Source organism: Cygnus atratus, chromosome 6 (assembly GCF_013377495.2).
Source record: "Cygnus atratus isolate AKBS03 ecotype Queensland, Australia chromosome 6, CAtr_DNAZoo_HiC_assembly, whole genome shotgun sequence".
NCBI lineage: Eukaryota > Metazoa > Chordata > Aves > Anseriformes > Anatidae > Cygnus > Cygnus atratus.
Window position 1 is genome coordinate 4,098,535 of NC_066367.1, and position 19,455 is coordinate 4,117,989.

Sequence of the window (19,455 nt, forward strand, 5' to 3'; positions counted from 1 at the left end):
TATTAAAGATAGCCTAGAGATGAGAGATTCAAAGTCTGTTTATACCTCATGGAAAAAACTTCTTACTTTTATTAGACTTTAGCACTTATTAGCAGACACTCCTTCAAGGAGTTTACCACACACATTGAGAAGTACATGGTTTTCATTGTGTTGGTAATGGGGACAAAGTTATCGTAAAGAGAAAATATATCCTAGGAATATTCTAAATCACCAGATAAACTTTCACGACTGCTGAAATAAGTTATTTGGGAAGTGACAAACTTCAAAGGCTGGGAGTCAGATGAACATCAAACCAACTCGTCATTTGTAATTCATGGTGTCACTGAACCATCTGGGGACGAGGCAGAGGACAAAGGCAAATTACTTTTCACAATATGGCCAGTAAATCACACAAACCGCTTGTAAAGAAAGCAGCTGCAAGAACAGCAGTTGGGTATCTTATAAGTAGGATGACGTAGCAAAAGCTATGTCAAGAAAGGGGAAGGAAATCAAAGATCCGTCTGCACTGAGGAGATTGCTTAGAACAAGCACTTGAAGCCCTTCTGCTCTGTGCATATCGCATATATCTTGTTCTCAGATTTGTCTTCTTAAAATGTTGCCTTTTTTTTTTTGTTATATGTTGCTCTTATTTAAGAGGGGTCAGAATCTGACTCGATCATTTTTACAGTTGGGTCTAACTTATAAAAACCATCCCACAAGGTGCCAAGCATCCTGTCTTTGCTAGGAAGTGAAATTACTAAGCGTTACCCAGGATCAACCATACTGACTAAGAATGAAAACAATAGAATTGTTAATATTATTAGCTTTTTTTTTTTTTTAATTCCAAGCATTTAAGAGCCAGCTTTTGACCCTGTCTACCACAAGAGGATCTACCACAAAGTAAAGTTAAAATACAATTATCAGATATTCATTTTTGAAGATCGTCTTTCAGCAGCAATGGCCACAGGTCAGGTTTTAATAACAGCTTTTATCTACTTCAAACCATAATTTTAAACAAAATACTTTCCTAACATATGTATTAAAAGCTAACGCTAAGGTTTTTAAACCTACTCTGATCTGAGGTCAAAATTTTGTTTCTCATTTAGCCATTTTCTTTCAGCCAGACTGAAAACCTGCTGCAAGCAGTCTTCCCCATTTATGATTCTTGTGGTTTGAGCTAGTAAAGGAAAGCCCAAACCCCATAACCATTAAATACTCAGATCATATTTGATCCACAGGGCACGGGATCTTCCCATATAATGGTGACTGTGGTCTCCGAACACTTAAGTATACATTTCCCCTTGATTTATAGAATTTTACCTAATGTAAGAAACAGGTAGCTGTAGATAACTGCCAAGAGCTTTGAATTCATACTGCAGAAGCAGGGTGGTCATTTTTAGAGTCAGGGCTCGAACATATCCAGGTAGACTACAGCCTCAGCAGTCAGAAGGGACAAAAATCTCTTAAGCTATACTCCTATTTGTGCAGGAATACGCACTTGAAATGGAATTGTAAGGCTTTCTACAGGCTACTAATCTTGCAGAGATATATTTCTGCATGCCGCAATGGTGCATTGCTTCTGCCCTCTCTCCTGCCGTGCTAGCAGCTGGCAGATGCGAGCCTCATCCTGGACACGAAGCCCCCTGCAGTCAGTAGGTAGACAGATTTCATTGCAACCAACAGCATTTCAGGTGCTTAGAAACATCAGTGTTTTGATTGTGCCAAATGAATATAAGCAATACAACACAAATTAAAGTCTAGTAAAACACTTCTACCAATTTTTTTTTTTTATAAAGAACACTACAAGAACAAACCCATAACACAATGTTTATGTTCAGTTACTTTTGTCTTAATGAACTTTCCTCAACCCACCTTAGAAGCATCCAGAATTCCTGTTCCATTCTTGTACTGAGATCAAGCTGGAGAAACACAAAATATATACAAATTATTGCAGTAAGGGAAAGTTTTAGCAATACTGTTAGGAAATAAATACTTGAATTTTGTTAAGACTAAACATTTCATGGGAGATACCATTATGATCATCCAGTGTGATCACCAGAGTCAGACTGGCTGATCCAAACAGACAGTTCAACTTGATTGCACAGTGCTGCCACATAATCAAAACTTATCAGCAACCACTACGGCATTTCAGACTTGAAGCTGTAGTAGTATGCACATGGACTCCCCTCCCACCACTAGTTTAAAGCATCTCCAGTCAGTGCTGTCTTTTGTAGGTAACAGTTGAGGAGATTCTGTGAGCATCAACTAAAGTTGAAGAAAATAACTAGATAAATACTATTCTAATGGAATAGATGTAGTTGATTGGGATGATTATATATTTTGAACGTAACCAGTCAGTAGCTTCATATCACCACATACAAAAAAGTGTTAAAGAGCTTACCCAGTCAAATTACTCAGTTATAAAGTCACTTTTTAACATAACATTACTTTTAAGGAATTACCCACCTAGATTCTAATATATCTATATGGTGCATTTCTATTCAAAGTTGGTGTTTATTTGTACCTAAGGAGGCCTTAGTCCTATACTTGAGGATAAATGGATTCAGGGCTCCAATTCACAAATACTCCTTTCTCTTAGTAGTTACAAGGTAAAAAAAAAAAAAAAAAAAAAAAAAAAAAAAAAAAAAAAAGTGATGTTTGTGTATCTCCAGCTACAGAAATACTAGTTACTGCAATTGTCATTTCAATGGTACTTGTTTTCTAGGCACTCACCAAGTGTTGTTTGACAGAAAAAAAAACACATTTTATTTAAGACATTTTAAAGTCATAAACTGTCATAATATGTCTTTTGATAAGACATAATCTTTAGGTGGACATTCCTTCTACTGCAAATCTAACTCCTCTGCACATTTCTTATGCTCAGTGTTTCTAGTTCAGTTACCAAGAACAAAGCCTACTTAGAAAGACACAACAACATACCAAAAACCAGGCATTCTTCTTCTAAATAGCTAGTCTCTGTGAAACTCATCTACCTGCAAGCTTCTAGAACCATCCTATGCTGACTTCTTTGTCAGCAGAGAAACCCACAAGGTACTTCCTGCCCATCGTCCCTTATATGCTGTGGGCTATGTTGATCAGGAGGTCTCCTAGGACACAGGTGCATCTCTGTAGCAGAAGCTGATAGCACCCATCTGAGGGGAACGTGGGTTGGGAAGGGGATTTGGGTGGTTCATGCATCCTAGAGAACTACAGGTACTATAGCTGTTCTTTTTGAAATTATAAAAATATTTCTAAATGAGCTCAGTTTTTGAATAGTACCATTATGGGTTGTCTTGAAGCCAGAAAGAAGCTCTGAAGGACCTGCTCAAATTCCATTCATACCATTCTATTTTACACACAAATAAACTTTTGTGTCTTACTGTTGTTTGGTAGTGCAGCTGTTCATTGTGCTGCCTTCAATGCTCCTGTGATACCAGGAATGCTTTCTGAGAATTGATATTGTCTCAGTAACCTTTTACATTAAAGCCATTCACTGGTGATTTTTATTTTTAGTTGTGCATTTCCCAGGACACAGTGTAAAGTACGTATAGTAAGATTATACAAATCTTCACAATTAAATCCACAGGTCTACAGCAGCTGTCAGTATTTACAAGTAAATACTCCTGATTGTCCCAAAGATACTCTGCTGAGCTGCTTCCTCATTAATTATTTCAATGATTAGTTTTCAATGACTGTGATGTGTTTAAATTAGCCCTAGGAATTTAAAACCTGCTTTAAGTCATTTGCCGTTCTCTACAAAGAGTCAGATTTTGCACAGAGCTGTAGTAAATAGCCCTTGTCCAAAAGGAGCATCATGCTGTTGCCAGTTCCACATGAAAGAACAGAAGACAGCCAAGGGTAGCAGGTCTGACAGAAAGCGTTAATTTTCAGGGCTGGTCATTAAAAGCTTGGGTACCGAACAAACCTTTTGAAGGTTTGGAAAGAACCGGAAACTTTATCAGTGTTGGCTTCTTCCGGAGCGATCCACCATTCTTCCTATCATCTGCCAGCCCCCAGATACATCTCTGCCCAGGTGATGAGAGTTTTGATGAGAGTAAAAGAGTACATGTTACAACTCTTGTCTTCTCTGGAGCAGACTGATTTTTCTCCCCCCTGTGTATTCGCTATAGTTGCCTACCTCGATGCAATCTGAAGTCATCTTAATTAGCAAGCACTTACAAGCCATTTCTTTGTTTTTATACCCCAACTGACAGTGCTGATTGACAAAGACCAATCCCCCAGATGGAAGCCAGCTGCTTTAGAAGAAGTCAGCGATGAATTTGTGGACAATTGTTTTAAGCCACTGGGAAACAACGATCTCAAGTTGCAATGATCGAGTCCATTGACACCTTACACAAGTGCTTAATTTTGTGATATAAAAATGACTAGCAGTAAAGTAAAGCAGTAAAGCTTGACAAGACTTTTAGCTAGCCTGAGATTAGTGTCTGCTTTTTTTGTGATCAGGTACATTCTCTTAAGCTACTGTAATGACAAAATAATTATCTCTCATATTAATAAGGGGAAAAATGACTTCAAGGCAAATTACTCTTCTTACTGCTGTTAGACAGTGATTAACATTTTTTTTTTTTTTGCATCAGCTGTTAGGAGGAACCGTGCAGGGAGACAGCGTGGTGAAGGGATGACCTAATAAGCAAGAAGTCAGGAGACTTTGGTGTTCTTGGCTCTGTCAGTGAGCTGTTAACCAGGATTGTGCCTCAGGTTCTTCTCTATACAGCAAAACTAAAATATACTTACAGCTTTAAAATGGTCAACACTACAAAGGGAAATGTAAGACATGCCAAATTCATGATACTAAGTGGTCTTTTAAATAAAAGATCAGACTGACATAGTATTAGCCTGAGAGCAAGAAATTGTTCTATTGATTTAACATTTGGTCAGTATTCAGTCTTGCCACGTGATACAGACATTGTTTCCAACGTCATAATATTGCCAGAGGCTACAGCATGTTTCTGTTTGCTTGTCAAACCTTTTTATTATTTTTTTAATGCCATTGATTGAACTACATAATGAGTTTTTTATGATTTCAAGCATTGCTAGAGCCCGTCCTGGTCTCACAGGCAAAGCAGTAACTGTCTCAGAACTTGTGTCAGTGCCAAGGAGAACATTTGCTGCTGCTGCAAATTTGAGCTCAGCCCTAATACCGCAGGGGGCTGGAGCTGAGCTGTATCAACCAGTCTGGGTTCACTTTCATTTATATCCATGAACATCCTGAACTGGAAGTGTCCCTGTCTGCTGGGTAGAAAACTTGTGAAAAGCAGTAGGAACTGATGATACAGAGCAGTGGAAAACAAAGTATCTGCTGCTACATAGATCCTGTAGTTCTTTAACACAACATAGCCTAGCAAGTGTATTTGTGGGCATCAACGTCTAAACAGTTGGCAAAAAAACCCTCACTGTATGTTCACTACAGGTTGCTGGGTTGTGATGCTAACAACATTTACATATGTATGACATATACGTATGGTTATATATGACATAACCAGAGCCCCTTGATACAATTATAATCTTTTTTGGATGAAAATAATTTTTCTATTGTGCATGCAACACAGCTACAAATCTTTGTTCAGTGTTAAGACTGCACGCTTTTTTATGGCTAATCAAGTCAGTATCTCTTGCAACTTGTTTCTAGTTATAGACAGGTCACAAATACACAATTTTGGCTCTGAAGACCTAGGAAAGATGAACCAATGACATTAAAGGAACAAGACTTTGGTTCAACACAGTCAGTTATCAGCAGTGGGGAATTAAAAAAGGCAGAGCCACGGTGGAGTTCTCGACATTGGGCAGGTTTTGATTCCAACAGTAATGGTCTGCGCTGGCTTCGGGCTCCTTCCTGCCCAGAAGCTGCTGCCTGGAAACGAAGTTCAGGAAATTCAAGCATCAAGGTGAACTTCTAGACTGAGGTGAGCAAAATCAAGAAAGGAAATGGCACTTGGCATTGTCACTAGATTCTTTAAGATAAAATTGGTAAAATTTCAGCTGCCATTTAATGTCACCTTGTACGTATTTGCTGTGAGATAGTCCCTGAATTTATTTTCAAAAGTAGTTGAGAGGCTTTGTTAAAACCTTTAGGATAATTTCTGAAAATACGACTTGAATTTCTACCTCATTGGTGCTGTAAGGAATGTAAACCTCCCCCTTCTTTTTATTTTTTAATATTTTACATTCTTAAACAATGGCTATTTTTAATTTATTTAAACAAAATTGGTTCATTCCAATATCCTTGTACAAAACCAGCAATTGTCAGCTACTATAAATAACAGAAAACAGAGCAATCCCCAGGGTCATAGGGATCATGCCTTCTGTGCTTGGAAAGGACCTAAAACACTTTAGCAAAAGCATACTTCTGAATGAATAAACATCAACTTGCATGTTCATTTGCTTCCAAAATTTTTGTGAAGGGGAATTATCCCAAGCTCATGGTAACAAGACCCTGTCCAATCTGTGCATTTTTATCAAATAAAAGTCTTACAAGCAGAATGGTCATTTTAATTTTATTTGGTCCACAAGAAAATATTTTCCACAAAAAATATTGTAAAAATATATTGTAGTATGTTTTCTTTGGGAGTACCGATGTGCCGTATTACAGAAATGTCAATTTTATAAAGTTGTGCTGCAGTTAACGTGTTTTAAACCATCATTAGGATATCAAGTCAGTCACATAGTACCCACTCAGACTATGCTTTTGTTCCACGGAGAAAACAGAAAGCAAATGTATTTTAACTCCTAAATAGAAGTACGTGTTTTTTTCCAAGAATGCCAGTCCCATACTGGAATGCCTTTATTACACAAAATCAAATCGAAGAATCGGTGGCAACTTAGCACAGAAAGTGGCTTTACAAGACCAGAGAATAATCTAATGATAAGTAGACAGATGGAATTTTATTTGGGTAAAGAAACCTTTATTTTTATTATTACTGTGTGTCACTATTGCATCTTTTAAATATATCACAGAATTCTGGGAAGAAATCTCCTTCAGTCTCTCCCAGCTGTAGCATCGAACAGATTTAATTACTTATTTTTACTAGGGCTAATGGCATTCTTTACTAAGGACAGTTTCACGTAGAAGATTTATTTTCCTGGTGGGAAGCTGCCCCCCTGTTTTCTGTAAGCTGCTTTGTTCTCCACATGCTGTGAGCTCTCCCTGAAGTGTCAGGCACAAGCCAGCAGGACTAGCACTTCAGGCCATACTGGAGCTGCTGTAGTCTTCAAGCACGCGTGAGGGAAGACGAGCTTTGTGGCTGCGTGTGAGCGACTGATGCAGACACAACCAGCACCACGCCATCCTTCCAGTGGCTGCCTGGATAAGCAGCACAGCTGCCGCACAGCCCGCACACCATCTGGAAGCTCGTGGTCACGCATGCTTCATGACACCCAGGTAACTTCTCCTCTGGGGACACGTTGAGTATTTATCAGTATGGATGCTACAACTTTCCTGTAGGCTACTTTACCTTCTATTTCTGCCTGCTGTTGGGCCCTGTAGCAGCAGCCTTGCAGTGGAGGAGCTGCAGAAAAGTGCTGCGTGCTACGGCTACCCCCAAAGAAAAGGCTCCAGATGCTGCAGCAGTGAGCCCTGCAGCATCCAGCTGCCCGTGGCAGCCACTGGGGTACGTGTGCACAGGCCAAGGCAGATCGTACCTAAATCTTGCAAGTGCATTTAGGTGAGTAAATTTTTCTGATGCTCATCTATATCCACCTAGCTGACAAACGTCTAGGGAGTTAGGGCCTTTTATTTTTCATTTAATTACTGTCTTCAGCAGCATTAGCTCTTGAGTTAACACTAATGTTGCAAAAAGGTTAGCTTTTTTGTAATAAAGCTTTCTTTTAGCTATATAAGAAACATTAATACTCTGTTTAAGCGGTATCAAATTAACATCTACTGATCAAATCAGTGTTTTGTTTTTGCGTTTTAATTCACTCTTGCATCTAGCTTGGAGCTTTTTTAGATATGGCAAACATAAGTTATGATTCAGCGTTGTACATGCTTTAGAGCTTAAAGGAACACCACTGTTAGCAGTAGAATTTAAATGAGCCATACTGCCTTCGGCCACTTTACATACGACTTCAAAGAAGATGACATTACAACATAAGCGGATTCTTTCCCTTTTTCAGCAAAAGCCTGAGAACAGTTTCATGAGCAGGGTCTAGTCTGGTCAGTGTGAATTAATGGCAGTCTTGTGCTGTGTTACAAAGAAGTATTTTTTGCCACTTACTCCTGATACAACCACTTCTCCACTAAATGAATTTCAAGTAATGAAGTTTGTGTCACAAAGTTTGGAAAACGGCCGCGTTCCCTCTCAGGTCACGTGTGAGAATAAGCTAAAAATAACCATTGAAACGGACCTCTTTCTGCTTGCTTACCATTGCCTGAAAATCATACTTTGTACCAGTTACTAGAACTATGTGTACCTTTTAAAAATAGTAACAGTTTTTGCCAGTATGGAAAGCATTATTTTTCTTATAAAATGACAACATAAAATGGAAAGCACTTTGATCTAGGAAAAATGTACGTCTGTTAAATTGGCTGTAACAGAAAAAGGAGCAAACAGGTGCTAAAAAAAAAAGCAAGCTTCTTACAAGGCATGTGCTTTGTATAAAATGTCAGCAACACTGGAGGTTTATAAATGACTAATTTACCTCCTCCTCAGTACATCAAATCCCAGTTATGAGCGCAGTAGGTCAGGCTTCAAGTCCTGGAGAAGCGGGGTGCAGCATGAGAACTTGAGCTCAATAAAATCGCTAAAGAATGTAGTAGCCCTTTAGCGTTGGGCCTAAGGCTTATTCACTAGCTCAGTGCTCTGCTCAGGCTTGAGGTTCCTGTAGTTTGTATTTGCATCATCAAATGGTTTTTATCAGTGGGTACGTGATGAGTCTGCAGGAGCTGAAGGAATGCATACTGTGCCCAGGGCGTTACATTAGAATGAAATTTCGGTGTAATGCCACCATAGTCCCATGAAATAAATGCTCCTAAAACATTGCTACACCAAAAACCCACAACAAAACAAAACAAAACACAATAAACAACACAAAGAAAGCAAAACAAAACCCCAGCATTGTAACAAAAAAAGTAAACAGCTTTGGTTTGAACACAGTGATGAGATGTTAAACTGTCTTGCTGTGGGCTTCTAGAGAATAGACTTCATGCATGTACAGAAGCCAGAGCATCTGTTAATTATAATGCACTGTTTATCAATATTGTAATGTTTCTCACTGGTTCTATTCAGAATGGAAGTTGAGAATTATCATAATCCATATGGTTCCCTGAATACTATTTGGTTTTATAAAATGCTTCTTATCACCCTCGTTATTTTGTGGTTTACAGGCTTAGTCTGGTCAAAGAATCAAAAGTAAAATTTACAACAGCAGTTATCTTTGCTACATAGAAGAACCTGGTTTCACTTTAGCAGAACACAAAACAAATTTGCCAAGCATACAGTCCTTACTTTCACCTACAAACAGGCCATACTTTTTTTATGTAGTACATAAAAATAATCCGGGCTTTGTTCTTAAGCATCTTTGGGGGCCTCTGTGGCAGTACTTGTTCAGCTGCAAGGCAGCTGCATTATTTTCCTCCTCTTTTTTTAAGACTTATTTCAGATCACACTCAACATGAAGACAGACTACACTCAACTTACGGCTGATAACAAATAACTTTTGATTAACAGATTTTAGTGTAATCCAAGTAGTTTCTTAGCAATATAGATTAAAAGGCATTTTTTCCAGCCTCTCCTTGCAAACGCATTCAGCTAGTGGCACTATGCTCAAGTCACAGCTGATTTTACTTTATTTGCACTAGTACCGAATAAAACTGCTCAGCAGACAGGACACGCACTGTGAATGAAGGCTCAGGGCACATCGCTCTCGATAAAGGGAATGTCACTGTATTTGCTTTCCGTCACTGCCCACTGTTTCACCGCCTGATCAAGAATCTCATGGGAGAGACGGTGTGCATAGTCCAGTACTATGGTGCTCGATGGACCTTTCTCGTCCGCCATCACTGCTATCAGTGATGATTTCTCCCCAGTGCATCCTTCGTTACCTTCCCTGCTCCCTTCAACCAGGATGGCGTTTGAACCCGGAAAGGCATCCTTGGATTTGATGCATCCCATGGTACATTTGAAAATGCAGCTGCAAAATTCAGTTCAACGGCATGTTTTGGTAACCTGGAAGTGGTTTCCTCGTTTGTTGCACAGTGTTGCTGCTTCTCGCCAGCAGCTGCAGTTGTTTCGAAGGAACAGAGTATCTCCTTTAGTGCTTCTTTACTTCTGGAGAAATCTGTCAAAACAGCGTTTCATATAAATGAAATACATAGCTTACCATTCTCAGTGAGCTCAAAGGAGAGCTGGATTTGCTACAGAAGCTTGTAGAACCAACTGCGCATGGCACGCATAAAACGTTTTGTTTATCAGTAACATCCATCTACTGCAATTATTAGGCAAAGTCTGACTTGAATTCAAGCTGCTCTTGAGTGCAATTCCCAGTATGTGGTATGAACTAGTAAACCATATATAATGGTCTGTATGCAATATAAATGCAAAGATCTAGGGAAAAAGAAGTTTCTTCCAAACAGATTACACAGTGCTATTTTCCTCAATCAGTAAACAAATGCCATTTAACTCCAGAGACTGCTGCTGTTCAAAAAAGTGAAAACAAACAAACCCCCCCCACACTGACAAAAGCATCACGCAACAACCACCTAACGAGACTCAGGTTACTTAAAATGCAGGGAGACTTGCTCAGCTTCAAGAACAACAGCTCTACAAAGCACCTGACCTCCAGATGTGATTCACAAGAACTTGCTAATAGAAGTTTCTACTTTTTTCCCCTTTCTCAACACGTGAGAGGGTCCTGTTGTCAAACTCATCAAGACTCAGAACTGTTTCCTCCCCAGTTCTGCTCCATGTTTTCTGTTTACTAGCCTGCAGAGCTGGTGCTCAGGCTACTTTCTGTATGCAGGCAAAGCAGAATTCATGCTACGCCTGACTATGCTTGGCATGAGCGTACCCGCTTCCCAGAGTTAAGAGACTGCCAGCCAAAATAAAGACTGTGCTGCACAGAAACCAACTGTTCCCTACAGCTTCACACATTGACGTTGTACTAAGGTCAGCCAAAGTTAAACATTTTTTGTAAATAGCCTTTGAAAACATAATTATGGCAAAGATGCGAAGCGTTGTTTATTTGTTTAATTTACTGCGGGAAATAGGGGCTCCAAGCCGGTAAGCTGATCACAAGCACATATTTGCAGAGGAAATCCATTTGCAGGCAGGCAGTCCTCACAGGTAGGACAGGGCTTCCCCAGCCCAGCAGCTGACTCATGAGAGTCAGGTTCCTGGTGACAAGCTTCCCTCCTCCTCCTGCTAGTTCTTGAACACATCCCTACCTCTTCAGGAAAGAGTATGTGAAACTGGAGCCCAGCACTCAGAAGCAGTGGGTGGCATTCCTGGCAGAAACTCAGACCTGAAGGGTTCCTGAAGCCACGAGGTAGGTACAAACATTTTTGTATCATCTGCTCGGTATCAGGACAGCTCAGCATTTTAGAAGAACGTTTGTAAATCACTCATAAAATTCTATAAGTTTCTATTGTCCATAATGACACGATGCACCATATGCCAGACCCTGCCGCTAGCTTTGGTAGTTTCACCCAACACAGAAGAAAGCTAAACTATTGGGGAGATTTTTATTTTAAGAACTTGCTGTTAAATGAACAAAAAGAAGGATTCTCTTAACTGCACAAGAAATCATATATATCCCTGGGGAGACTTATAAAAAAAAACACGTGAGGCTCATACCTATGTTTTTCAACTACATGTATTAATGAAACTTACCATGCTTACAGACCAGAGGCCAAGGAGATGTCTGAATGCAATTCAGACTTCTGAATAATTCAAAATATTTTAATAGTTTTTTCTTGCACACATCTAATTTCAATATTTATCATTAATAAAACATTAATAAAATAATTTCCACTTGCCTTTCTGGACAAATACATATCTCAAATGATCTACTATGATACAGAATCACCAACAGCACTGCTAATACCTGAAAGCTGCAATCTTTATCCAGTCAAGGAAATTCACAAGCTTCATGTGTGGTACACAGCCTGCCCTTCTCATTGCACTACTGGTGACAGTCAGAAGTTTCAGGTTAGATCTCATGACCTCCTTAGTCTTACCCAGAACTATAAATATTATAGATACAAATCTCAGCTTCTCCTACCATATTTTGAATACTGTTCAGATGTTCTATGCCACAGTTGATATACCAATGTATTTTTGTCAGTTTCATCTCAACATTTTATCTAACGACCATCTGAATTTGGATTTTTTAATCTAAGGTTGGAGCCAAATTCTTTTCTATGTTACCATTTTTGGGCACTTTTCAGAGGGGTTTTAGTTCACCGGTTTTAGTTCATATTTTATCGTGTTAAGACGTTTTGCTCCTACAACTTGGAGATTTCCTTTCCCCTTTTTAAGGGACAACAGATGAGTTAGCATCTAGCAGAAAGATGGAGGTAATGAGAATAGAAGGAGGACAAACATCTCCTAAAACAGGCAAAAAGAAAGGCCAGCATCTTCCTCTCAAGGATTTACCTCTGTTCCCACCTTCTTACCTCTGCCTTTTCATTTGTGCTCACTCAAGTGTTGGTGTGACTGTCCTGTGCAGAGAAAGGGGTGGGCTGGAAAACTGCTGGATAGCAAGACATGCAAGACAACTAAATTGCTTCAAATTGATTAGTAGTTAGGCTTAATGCAAAGTTATTGACCCTAGTTTCAATTCTAGACTGTTGCTCATTTCATTATTTATAGAGTGCAGTCCTTACCAAGTCGGTGTAGTGTGTTTTATAGTTTGCCTGCTCTACTTGAGTTAATAATTGTTGGCACATAAATGATCGTACATGAGGTTGCCCTCAATCTTCTGTTTTCCTTTTTTTCTGACAACAGTTGCTTGCGCATATGGGATAAAGCACTGTTTAAATCCTCCCTACCTAACTCATCTCCAGAGTGCTAAGTTATGACCTGGAGTTTAACATGCCTAGCTTTTTGCTCAAAACTCACTTTTTTTTTTGGGCGGGGGGAGGAAGGGGGGGGGGTGACAAGAGTTCATTTTACTCCTGGCACAATGCTTTATTCAGCAACTGCTCAAGGCAACACTGTCAGATAAGAATCTGTGTCAGCATCCAAGCTCTAACCCGTGGTCAGGTGCATTTCAGGAACCACTGCATAGATGGTTCAAGGCTCAGGCCAAAACGTCTGTGGGCGTAGGTGCTCGCTGGACACGCTTTTGTGCTCAGCTCAAGCAGAAGTTGGTGTGCTGCCATCTGTTCTGTTCCACTCTTAACCAGGAATTAAAGCAGCACCATTACAAGTCTTAACAGATATTCTCTTTTTAAAGACCAATTTTACAGTAAGTGAAATATATTTTTCAGACAAGCTAAATCAACAAGTTCTTAGTTGTGCTCAATTTGGGTGGACATGTAGTCGATAAGCTTTTAAATACCTCATTTAACTTCAATTCTATACACACTGCATTGTTTCTAAAAGGGTCCTGAAAACATATCCCTGGAATTTCAAGTTCAGGTGTTGTTTCACCTGTTACTTACATCCATGCACAGTGGTAATACAAAGACAGAAAATACTGAGGGAGCTGCACCATGCTGAACTCACCTTGCATGAGAGGGCCAAGCAGTCTCTTTGCCAGCCTTCTTAAGTGTTTCCTGCCAAGCTAAGTCCATTTCTAATCACTGCTGAAGGAAATAAAACAGTATTAAAAAGACGCCTGCAGTTTCCTGCAGTTTCATGCCGTACAAAATACAGAAAGGGGGGAACAGGATGGGAGACATTAATAGCATAACTGCAGTTTTATTTAGATAAATGAAGATGTTTTAGCATTAAAATCATCAATACAAAATTACAAAAGGATAAATGTGAACTATCCAAAAACAAGAATTTTCTTTCTCTCTCTGGAGTATGTTTACATATGACAAAGAGAGGCCTAAAAGAAAGCTTTCCTGACATGCAGCATCTGTAGCTATCACAGGCAAATAGGTTCCTGCTACCATGTCAATGGTTTCCATCAGTAAGACCTTTGAAGAATCTCTGTGAAGACCAGTACTACACTGCAATGAATTGCTTTCTCTAACGCTCTCAATTTTAGCTGTCAGCTGATTAAAAATAAGTCATACTTCTCAAGCTAGCTCAGCATAGCCTTGCCCAATTGGACACTGTGGGTAATTTCTGCCCTCACGGAACCAGGCTCCTCACTTCCCAAACTTGTAGGTTCCCATGTGAATCCCTGTAATGCGGAGGCATTTAGCTTCTTAATGCCCATGAGGGAAGCTCAGTGTGCTACTTACCAGTAATGCATCTGCTTTTAACAAATCATCCCCCTTGTCCCCAGTACAGCACAGACAGCTTCACGGCTGGGACTCTGCAAAGGGAATTGATAAAACTTAGCACTTAGGAAGGTGTCAACGTTGTGTACTGTCACAAAGTTAGACGAATCTCTAAGTGCTCTCCATGCAGAGCTCTGCTTGCCTGCTCACCCCCAGTGTTTGACTGTCAAATGCAAAAGGATGATGCAGCACTTCAGAAATTACACCGAGTGAGAGGCTGCAGCAATGTACGTCCAGTACCTAGCCCTGGGCATGCAGTGGGGCCACTGCTTGGGTAAGGGGCTCCTGTCCCACTCACAGGATGTCAGCCCTCTTCCCCCTACCACAGCAAGTCCAGGCAGGGACGGTTTCAGCTGGGCTGTAGGAAGGGTATTATGTCAAGCATCTGGAGTGCCCCATCTTGTGTCTAATCTTAAAAGTCCTCTCTGATTTTCTTCATCTCCGAGAGAGATGCTGAGACCTGGAACATTTATCATCCAAGCACAAAGGGAGAACGGTCAGACAATCACAGTGCTGTCATTACCAGGGGAATTGCATTACTCTGTTGTAATAAAGCCAGCTAAACTGAAGCCTCTTGCTTTCTTGGGCTATGAAAAAGCAGCAGCACAGTTTTCTGGGCTGATGGAGAGAGGAGGAGTTTGAATTTTTTATAATATTGATGTTGCAGAATAGGGATAGAAATGTTATTAACGGTTCAGCACAAGTTCTCCCTACTGTCGATAGCAAAAACTAGCAACGGGGCCTCCAAAACTACCCACAAAATATACATTGCAGAAATACCCAACCAGTGGTTATGCATGCTAGCTGGATGTGCAGCTAGCCTTAACAGAATTTCTCAGCCTTTCAAAAATAGCATATATTTTTTTCTTCTAAAAAACATCTGAAAAATTAAACACAAAGGGAATAAAATTTCCCTATATTTCCACTGAGATTACAAACTTTTCTCAGACTTATATGGGAAACATGCCAGACAAGCACACCACAAGGAAATTCAGACCCACCCACGCTGGATGACAGGTGACCTAACGTATTAACAAGCAGAGGTAAACCAAGCAGCACTTGGGGCACCCAGACCTCTGGGCTGCACCTTACCACATTAAATATTTACGTCCTCCCTGCAATAGCAGAGAGGAGCAGAAACGAAGCACATCCTAAGGCTGCCTTCCCTCTCCCTAGCAAGGTGGGGTGTCAGGCACGAGGACACACGATGGGTATTCCCAACAGATACGGCAGCCAAGTGGCAGAGGGACGAATCATGCGCTTAGTGCACAGCACCCCTGCCAGCGCCGTACGATTCAGAGGCTCCCCCGTGCAGAGCAGCCCCAGGCAGGGGCTCCCAAAACGCTCCAGCCCAGCAGGTTTACGTTTCTGCCTCTCCTTAACATCCAGCTTTCTGCAAATCCTACAGAGCAGATGCATGGACACGCGTTTATGAGGAAGTCTCTTTCTAATCATAGGAGAAGAAAGTTAAAATGCTATTTTAAGACGATTCCCAAGACTCAGCTACCTCAGGCAATCACTGAAATACCCAAATACACCAAAACAACCCAGGCAATGACAAGCAAGCACAGAGCCTCATCCCTCACAGGGCTGTTCCCTCTCCCTCATCCCTCACAGGGCCATTCCCTCTCCCTGGTGTTGCTTGCTGCTGACAAGAGATAAGAGCTGCAGATTGGAGGGGCTGGATGCAGAAGATGCAAACAATCGCTGTGCCGGCAGGATTAGAGCATCAGTGAAAGTCTCCTGGCTATCTCACAGTACACGCTGGAATTTTAAAGCCTCCCTCCCTGGCTAGAACCGATTAACTTCTGCAGGCTTCTAAACCTGCTTGTAGCTGACTGGGGCAGCAGCTCAGGACTGAGTAACACTTTTCTTTCACTCTTCCCTTCCAGAGTTAGGCATGACCACTAGCTCGGTTAAAAAGGCTTTTCAATAAGAAGATGGTTGGTGCAGCAAGCATAGGTGAAGCAAGGAACCTTTACATCAAAATAGCAATACCTCAGAAAACAGTCATGCCATTAGGTCCAGTCCTCAGCACTCAGACGATTTGTTTCCATCCAGGAAACGGTCTTGTTAGAAGCTAAGAACACCATGCGCTTGGTAGCTCTGTCATTTCATGAAAGTAAAAGTGTGCCCCAGTCAGCCTGTCCTGAAATCCTCCCTCCTGCCTTCAGCACAGCGGTTTGTCTGCCAGGACTGCATTCAGCTTGGAGAGCAGCCTGAAGAGAAGAGGTGAAGAAGATGCTGAAAACTCCTTACACGATCTGCTCTCATTTAGCTTAGCTGCTGCCCATGCAACCGTAGGTACTACTGCTTCTGTCAGACCGTGGAGAAAACATGTCCAATGCACTCACTCTGCTTGGCTTTTCAACGCCTGGTGGTTTTGCCCCCAGGATACAAGCAAGCAGGCGTTTATCAGTGATGGTACAGCCTCTCTGACAGACCACGGGCAAGGGAGAGTCATTGACTCACCATCCCCTACACACGAACAAGCACGCGGTGCCTGATATTTATCAAAACTTGCTTTCTCAATGAATACGACCGGACCAAATGGAGTTTCCTTATCAAGCAAATCTTCAGAGTGAGGCTGTAAAAGAAAGGGATGAAGAACTCGAAGATGCTGAGCTGCTCAGAAGCTCCACCTGCAGGAAGTGTAGCCAAAACTGAAGGAACCCAACCACAGAAATTACAGAGGAATGCCTTGCTTCAGAGGAAGGAAGAGCTAATGGTCATGGAGGAGACCTGAAACTCCCTAAGAACCCAGACCCAAATCCCAAACGGTGCTCAGAGACATAGCAAATGGATATAAAGTGTTTACCCCAGACCTGCAGCAGTTTCCTTGCCCTGAGCGACCTGGAAAGATACGGATACTGTCTCAACACCTTTTTCAGCAAAGGCCAGAGAATCGCAACCACCTGCCCCAGGATGCCACTGGTGGGTTCCAGCACTCACAGCAGCTACTGTCAAGGCTACACTGAGGAATGTGCCCAAACACCAAGCTGCTCAGCTTGGGCTACGACTGAGGACCTACGAAGCCTGCTCCTGCCATCCCCCCAGGTGCCAGGCAAGGACAGCCTGCTGCAGACAACGACCGGGGACGCCAAGATCTTGGGGAGCGAGAGAGCCCCTCCTTCTGTTGTCAGTGGCTCCTGGCAGCGCGAACCCGTGAGCCCCTTCCTTCCCGCAGGTATCTCACCCTGACGGGCTCAACCTTTACCCTCCAACTCGCGCCACCAGGCTCAGCCGCCAGCACAGGACCCGAAAGGCAGGAGCACGGGAGGGACTGCCCGGGGGGCACAGGGGAAGGGGCGATCAGCAGGGATGAGCGTAGGGTGGTGGGGGGGGGCTTTTCAATTTAATTGCCCCACGTAGAGATGTGCCGGGGGCTCCCACCCCCCGAGTACCCCCCCTGCCTCCCTGCTCCTCTCGCGGGGCGCCCACCCCGCGGTCCCCCCGTCCCCTCTCCCCCCGACACGTACCGGCGGCACCGGGGCTGCTCCCTCCGGGCGCGGGGCGGCGGCGGGGCCCCGCCTGCAGCCGGCGGCGGGCGGAGGCGGCGCGGCTCCGCCTTACACGGGCGGGCTGGGACGGGGCCGCCCCCCCCCCCCCCCCCGTGTCCCCGGCACCCTCCCGGGTGTCCCCGGCTCCTTCCCCGGCCCTAAGGGTCGCGGGGACCCGCGAAGGAGAGCCCCGGCCCCGCGGAAGGTGCCCGGTGCAGCTGGAGGATGCGGGGCTCCGGCGTTTCTGCACAGGGCGAAACGAAGGTGGTGCGGTCTGAAAAGCGGCCGTGCGGGTTCTGAAGAGCTAAATAATAAAGTTCTCGTCAGCCAAAGCCTCCTATTCACCAAAAAGATGTACAGCTTTACCTGACATGGCTGGGCTGCCTTGCACTAAGATGGGTGATAGGGTGTGAGAATCAAACCCATGTCACAAAATGGGGCTGCTTCACTGCAACAACCCATTTTACATCAGAGAATCATTAAGGTTGGAAAAGACCTCCAGGATCATCTGGTCCAACCATCACCCTACCACCAATGTCACCCAGTAAACCATGTCCCTGAGCACCACGTCCAGCCTCTCCTTGAACACCCCCAAGGACGGTGACTCCACCACCTCCCTGGGCAACCCGTCCCAATGCCTGGCTGCTCTTTCTGAGAAGAAATGGCTCCTCATTTCCAACCTGAACCTCCCCTGGCACAACTTGAGGCCATTCCCTCTAGTCCTATCACTAGTTACCTGCAAGAAGAGGCCGACCCCAGCTCCCCACCCCTTCCTTTCAGGGAGCTGTAGAGAGCAGTAACATGCTATGTAGCATGCATAGTTAAAAGGAGACTATTTTAATTAAAATGTTGTTGATGGAAAAATGTTCCGGCTATAGATTTTTCTTTTTCCTGAGTCTCTTTTATATTATGCATTGCTTTTACATTCTGCATGCAAGTGTGATTTACCAAAGCCCTTTCTTAAAACTAGTATTTCTTAAAATACTTTCATGATGTTTGCAATCACATTGATTAAAAGTAGGAACAAGTGCGATCGGAGCAAGCCTGAGCACAGGCCACAGAAATTGCTCAGTGCTGCCCTAGTTTTCAACCCTGTTACTACCAAAAGTACATCACAGTGGCAATTGCATGTTTGCTCCAAACCTTAGGGCACAACATTGATTTCTAGATCAGGATTATTTTTGGAATGTCCCATCCTCCTGCTCTCAAATATGGTTCAACAGTTTTAAACTTTGAATAAAGAATATAAATGTAAACCCTAATTGTACTTTCCTGCATGAAGATACCTCTAACATTAAAAACATAATACATAACCCACTGCTATAAATTTGATGCTTGCTTCTTTTTTGTTGTTACTTAACATGCGCATACTGGTATAGCTGAAATGAGAAAAACAGCACAAGGCAGCAGTGTATTCACTGAGCTTCATGTACATTATAATGAATCCTCAGCACTGTGTGAGAATAGCTGACTTACCATCAGTCTTCACTGTGACCATGATGAAATACTTGGGGAAAGACCTGTTCTTTTCCAAAAAATGGGTGAAACACCCCAGACAGCAGT

General features: G+C 42.4%; 2 protein-coding genes across 3 annotated transcripts in view; one reads left to right on the forward strand and one right to left on the reverse strand.

The window, feature by feature from the left end:
• Window positions 1-6,480, forward strand: part of HIBCH (3-hydroxyisobutyryl-CoA hydrolase) — a 43,425-nt gene extending 36,945 nt beyond the window's left edge. For both annotated transcript variants that reach the window (XM_035572571.1, XM_050711771.1), the window contains one exon: window positions 4,194-6,480. In XM_035572571.1, coding sequence (XP_035428464.1) covers window positions 4,194-4,312 — 119 coding nt within the window. In that variant the 3' untranslated portion in view covers window positions 4,313-6,480. The remainder of the gene's footprint in view (window positions 1-4,193) is intronic.
• Window positions 6,481-8,988: 2,508 nt separating this feature from the next.
• Window positions 8,989-17,937, reverse strand: C6H2orf88 (chromosome 6 C2orf88 homolog). Its single transcript, XM_035572590.2, has 4 exons — window positions 17,872-17,937; window positions 14,354-14,427; window positions 13,665-13,744; window positions 8,989-10,275 (listed from the first exon to the last, which is right to left on the reverse strand). The coding sequence occupies exon 4, from the start codon at window positions 10,107-10,109 to the stop codon at window positions 9,846-9,848; it is 264 nt and encodes an 87-aa protein (XP_035428483.1). The 5' UTR covers window positions 10,110-10,275; window positions 13,665-13,744; window positions 14,354-14,427; window positions 17,872-17,937; the 3' UTR covers window positions 8,989-9,845.
• Between the last annotated feature and the right edge of the window lie 1,518 nt (window positions 17,938-19,455).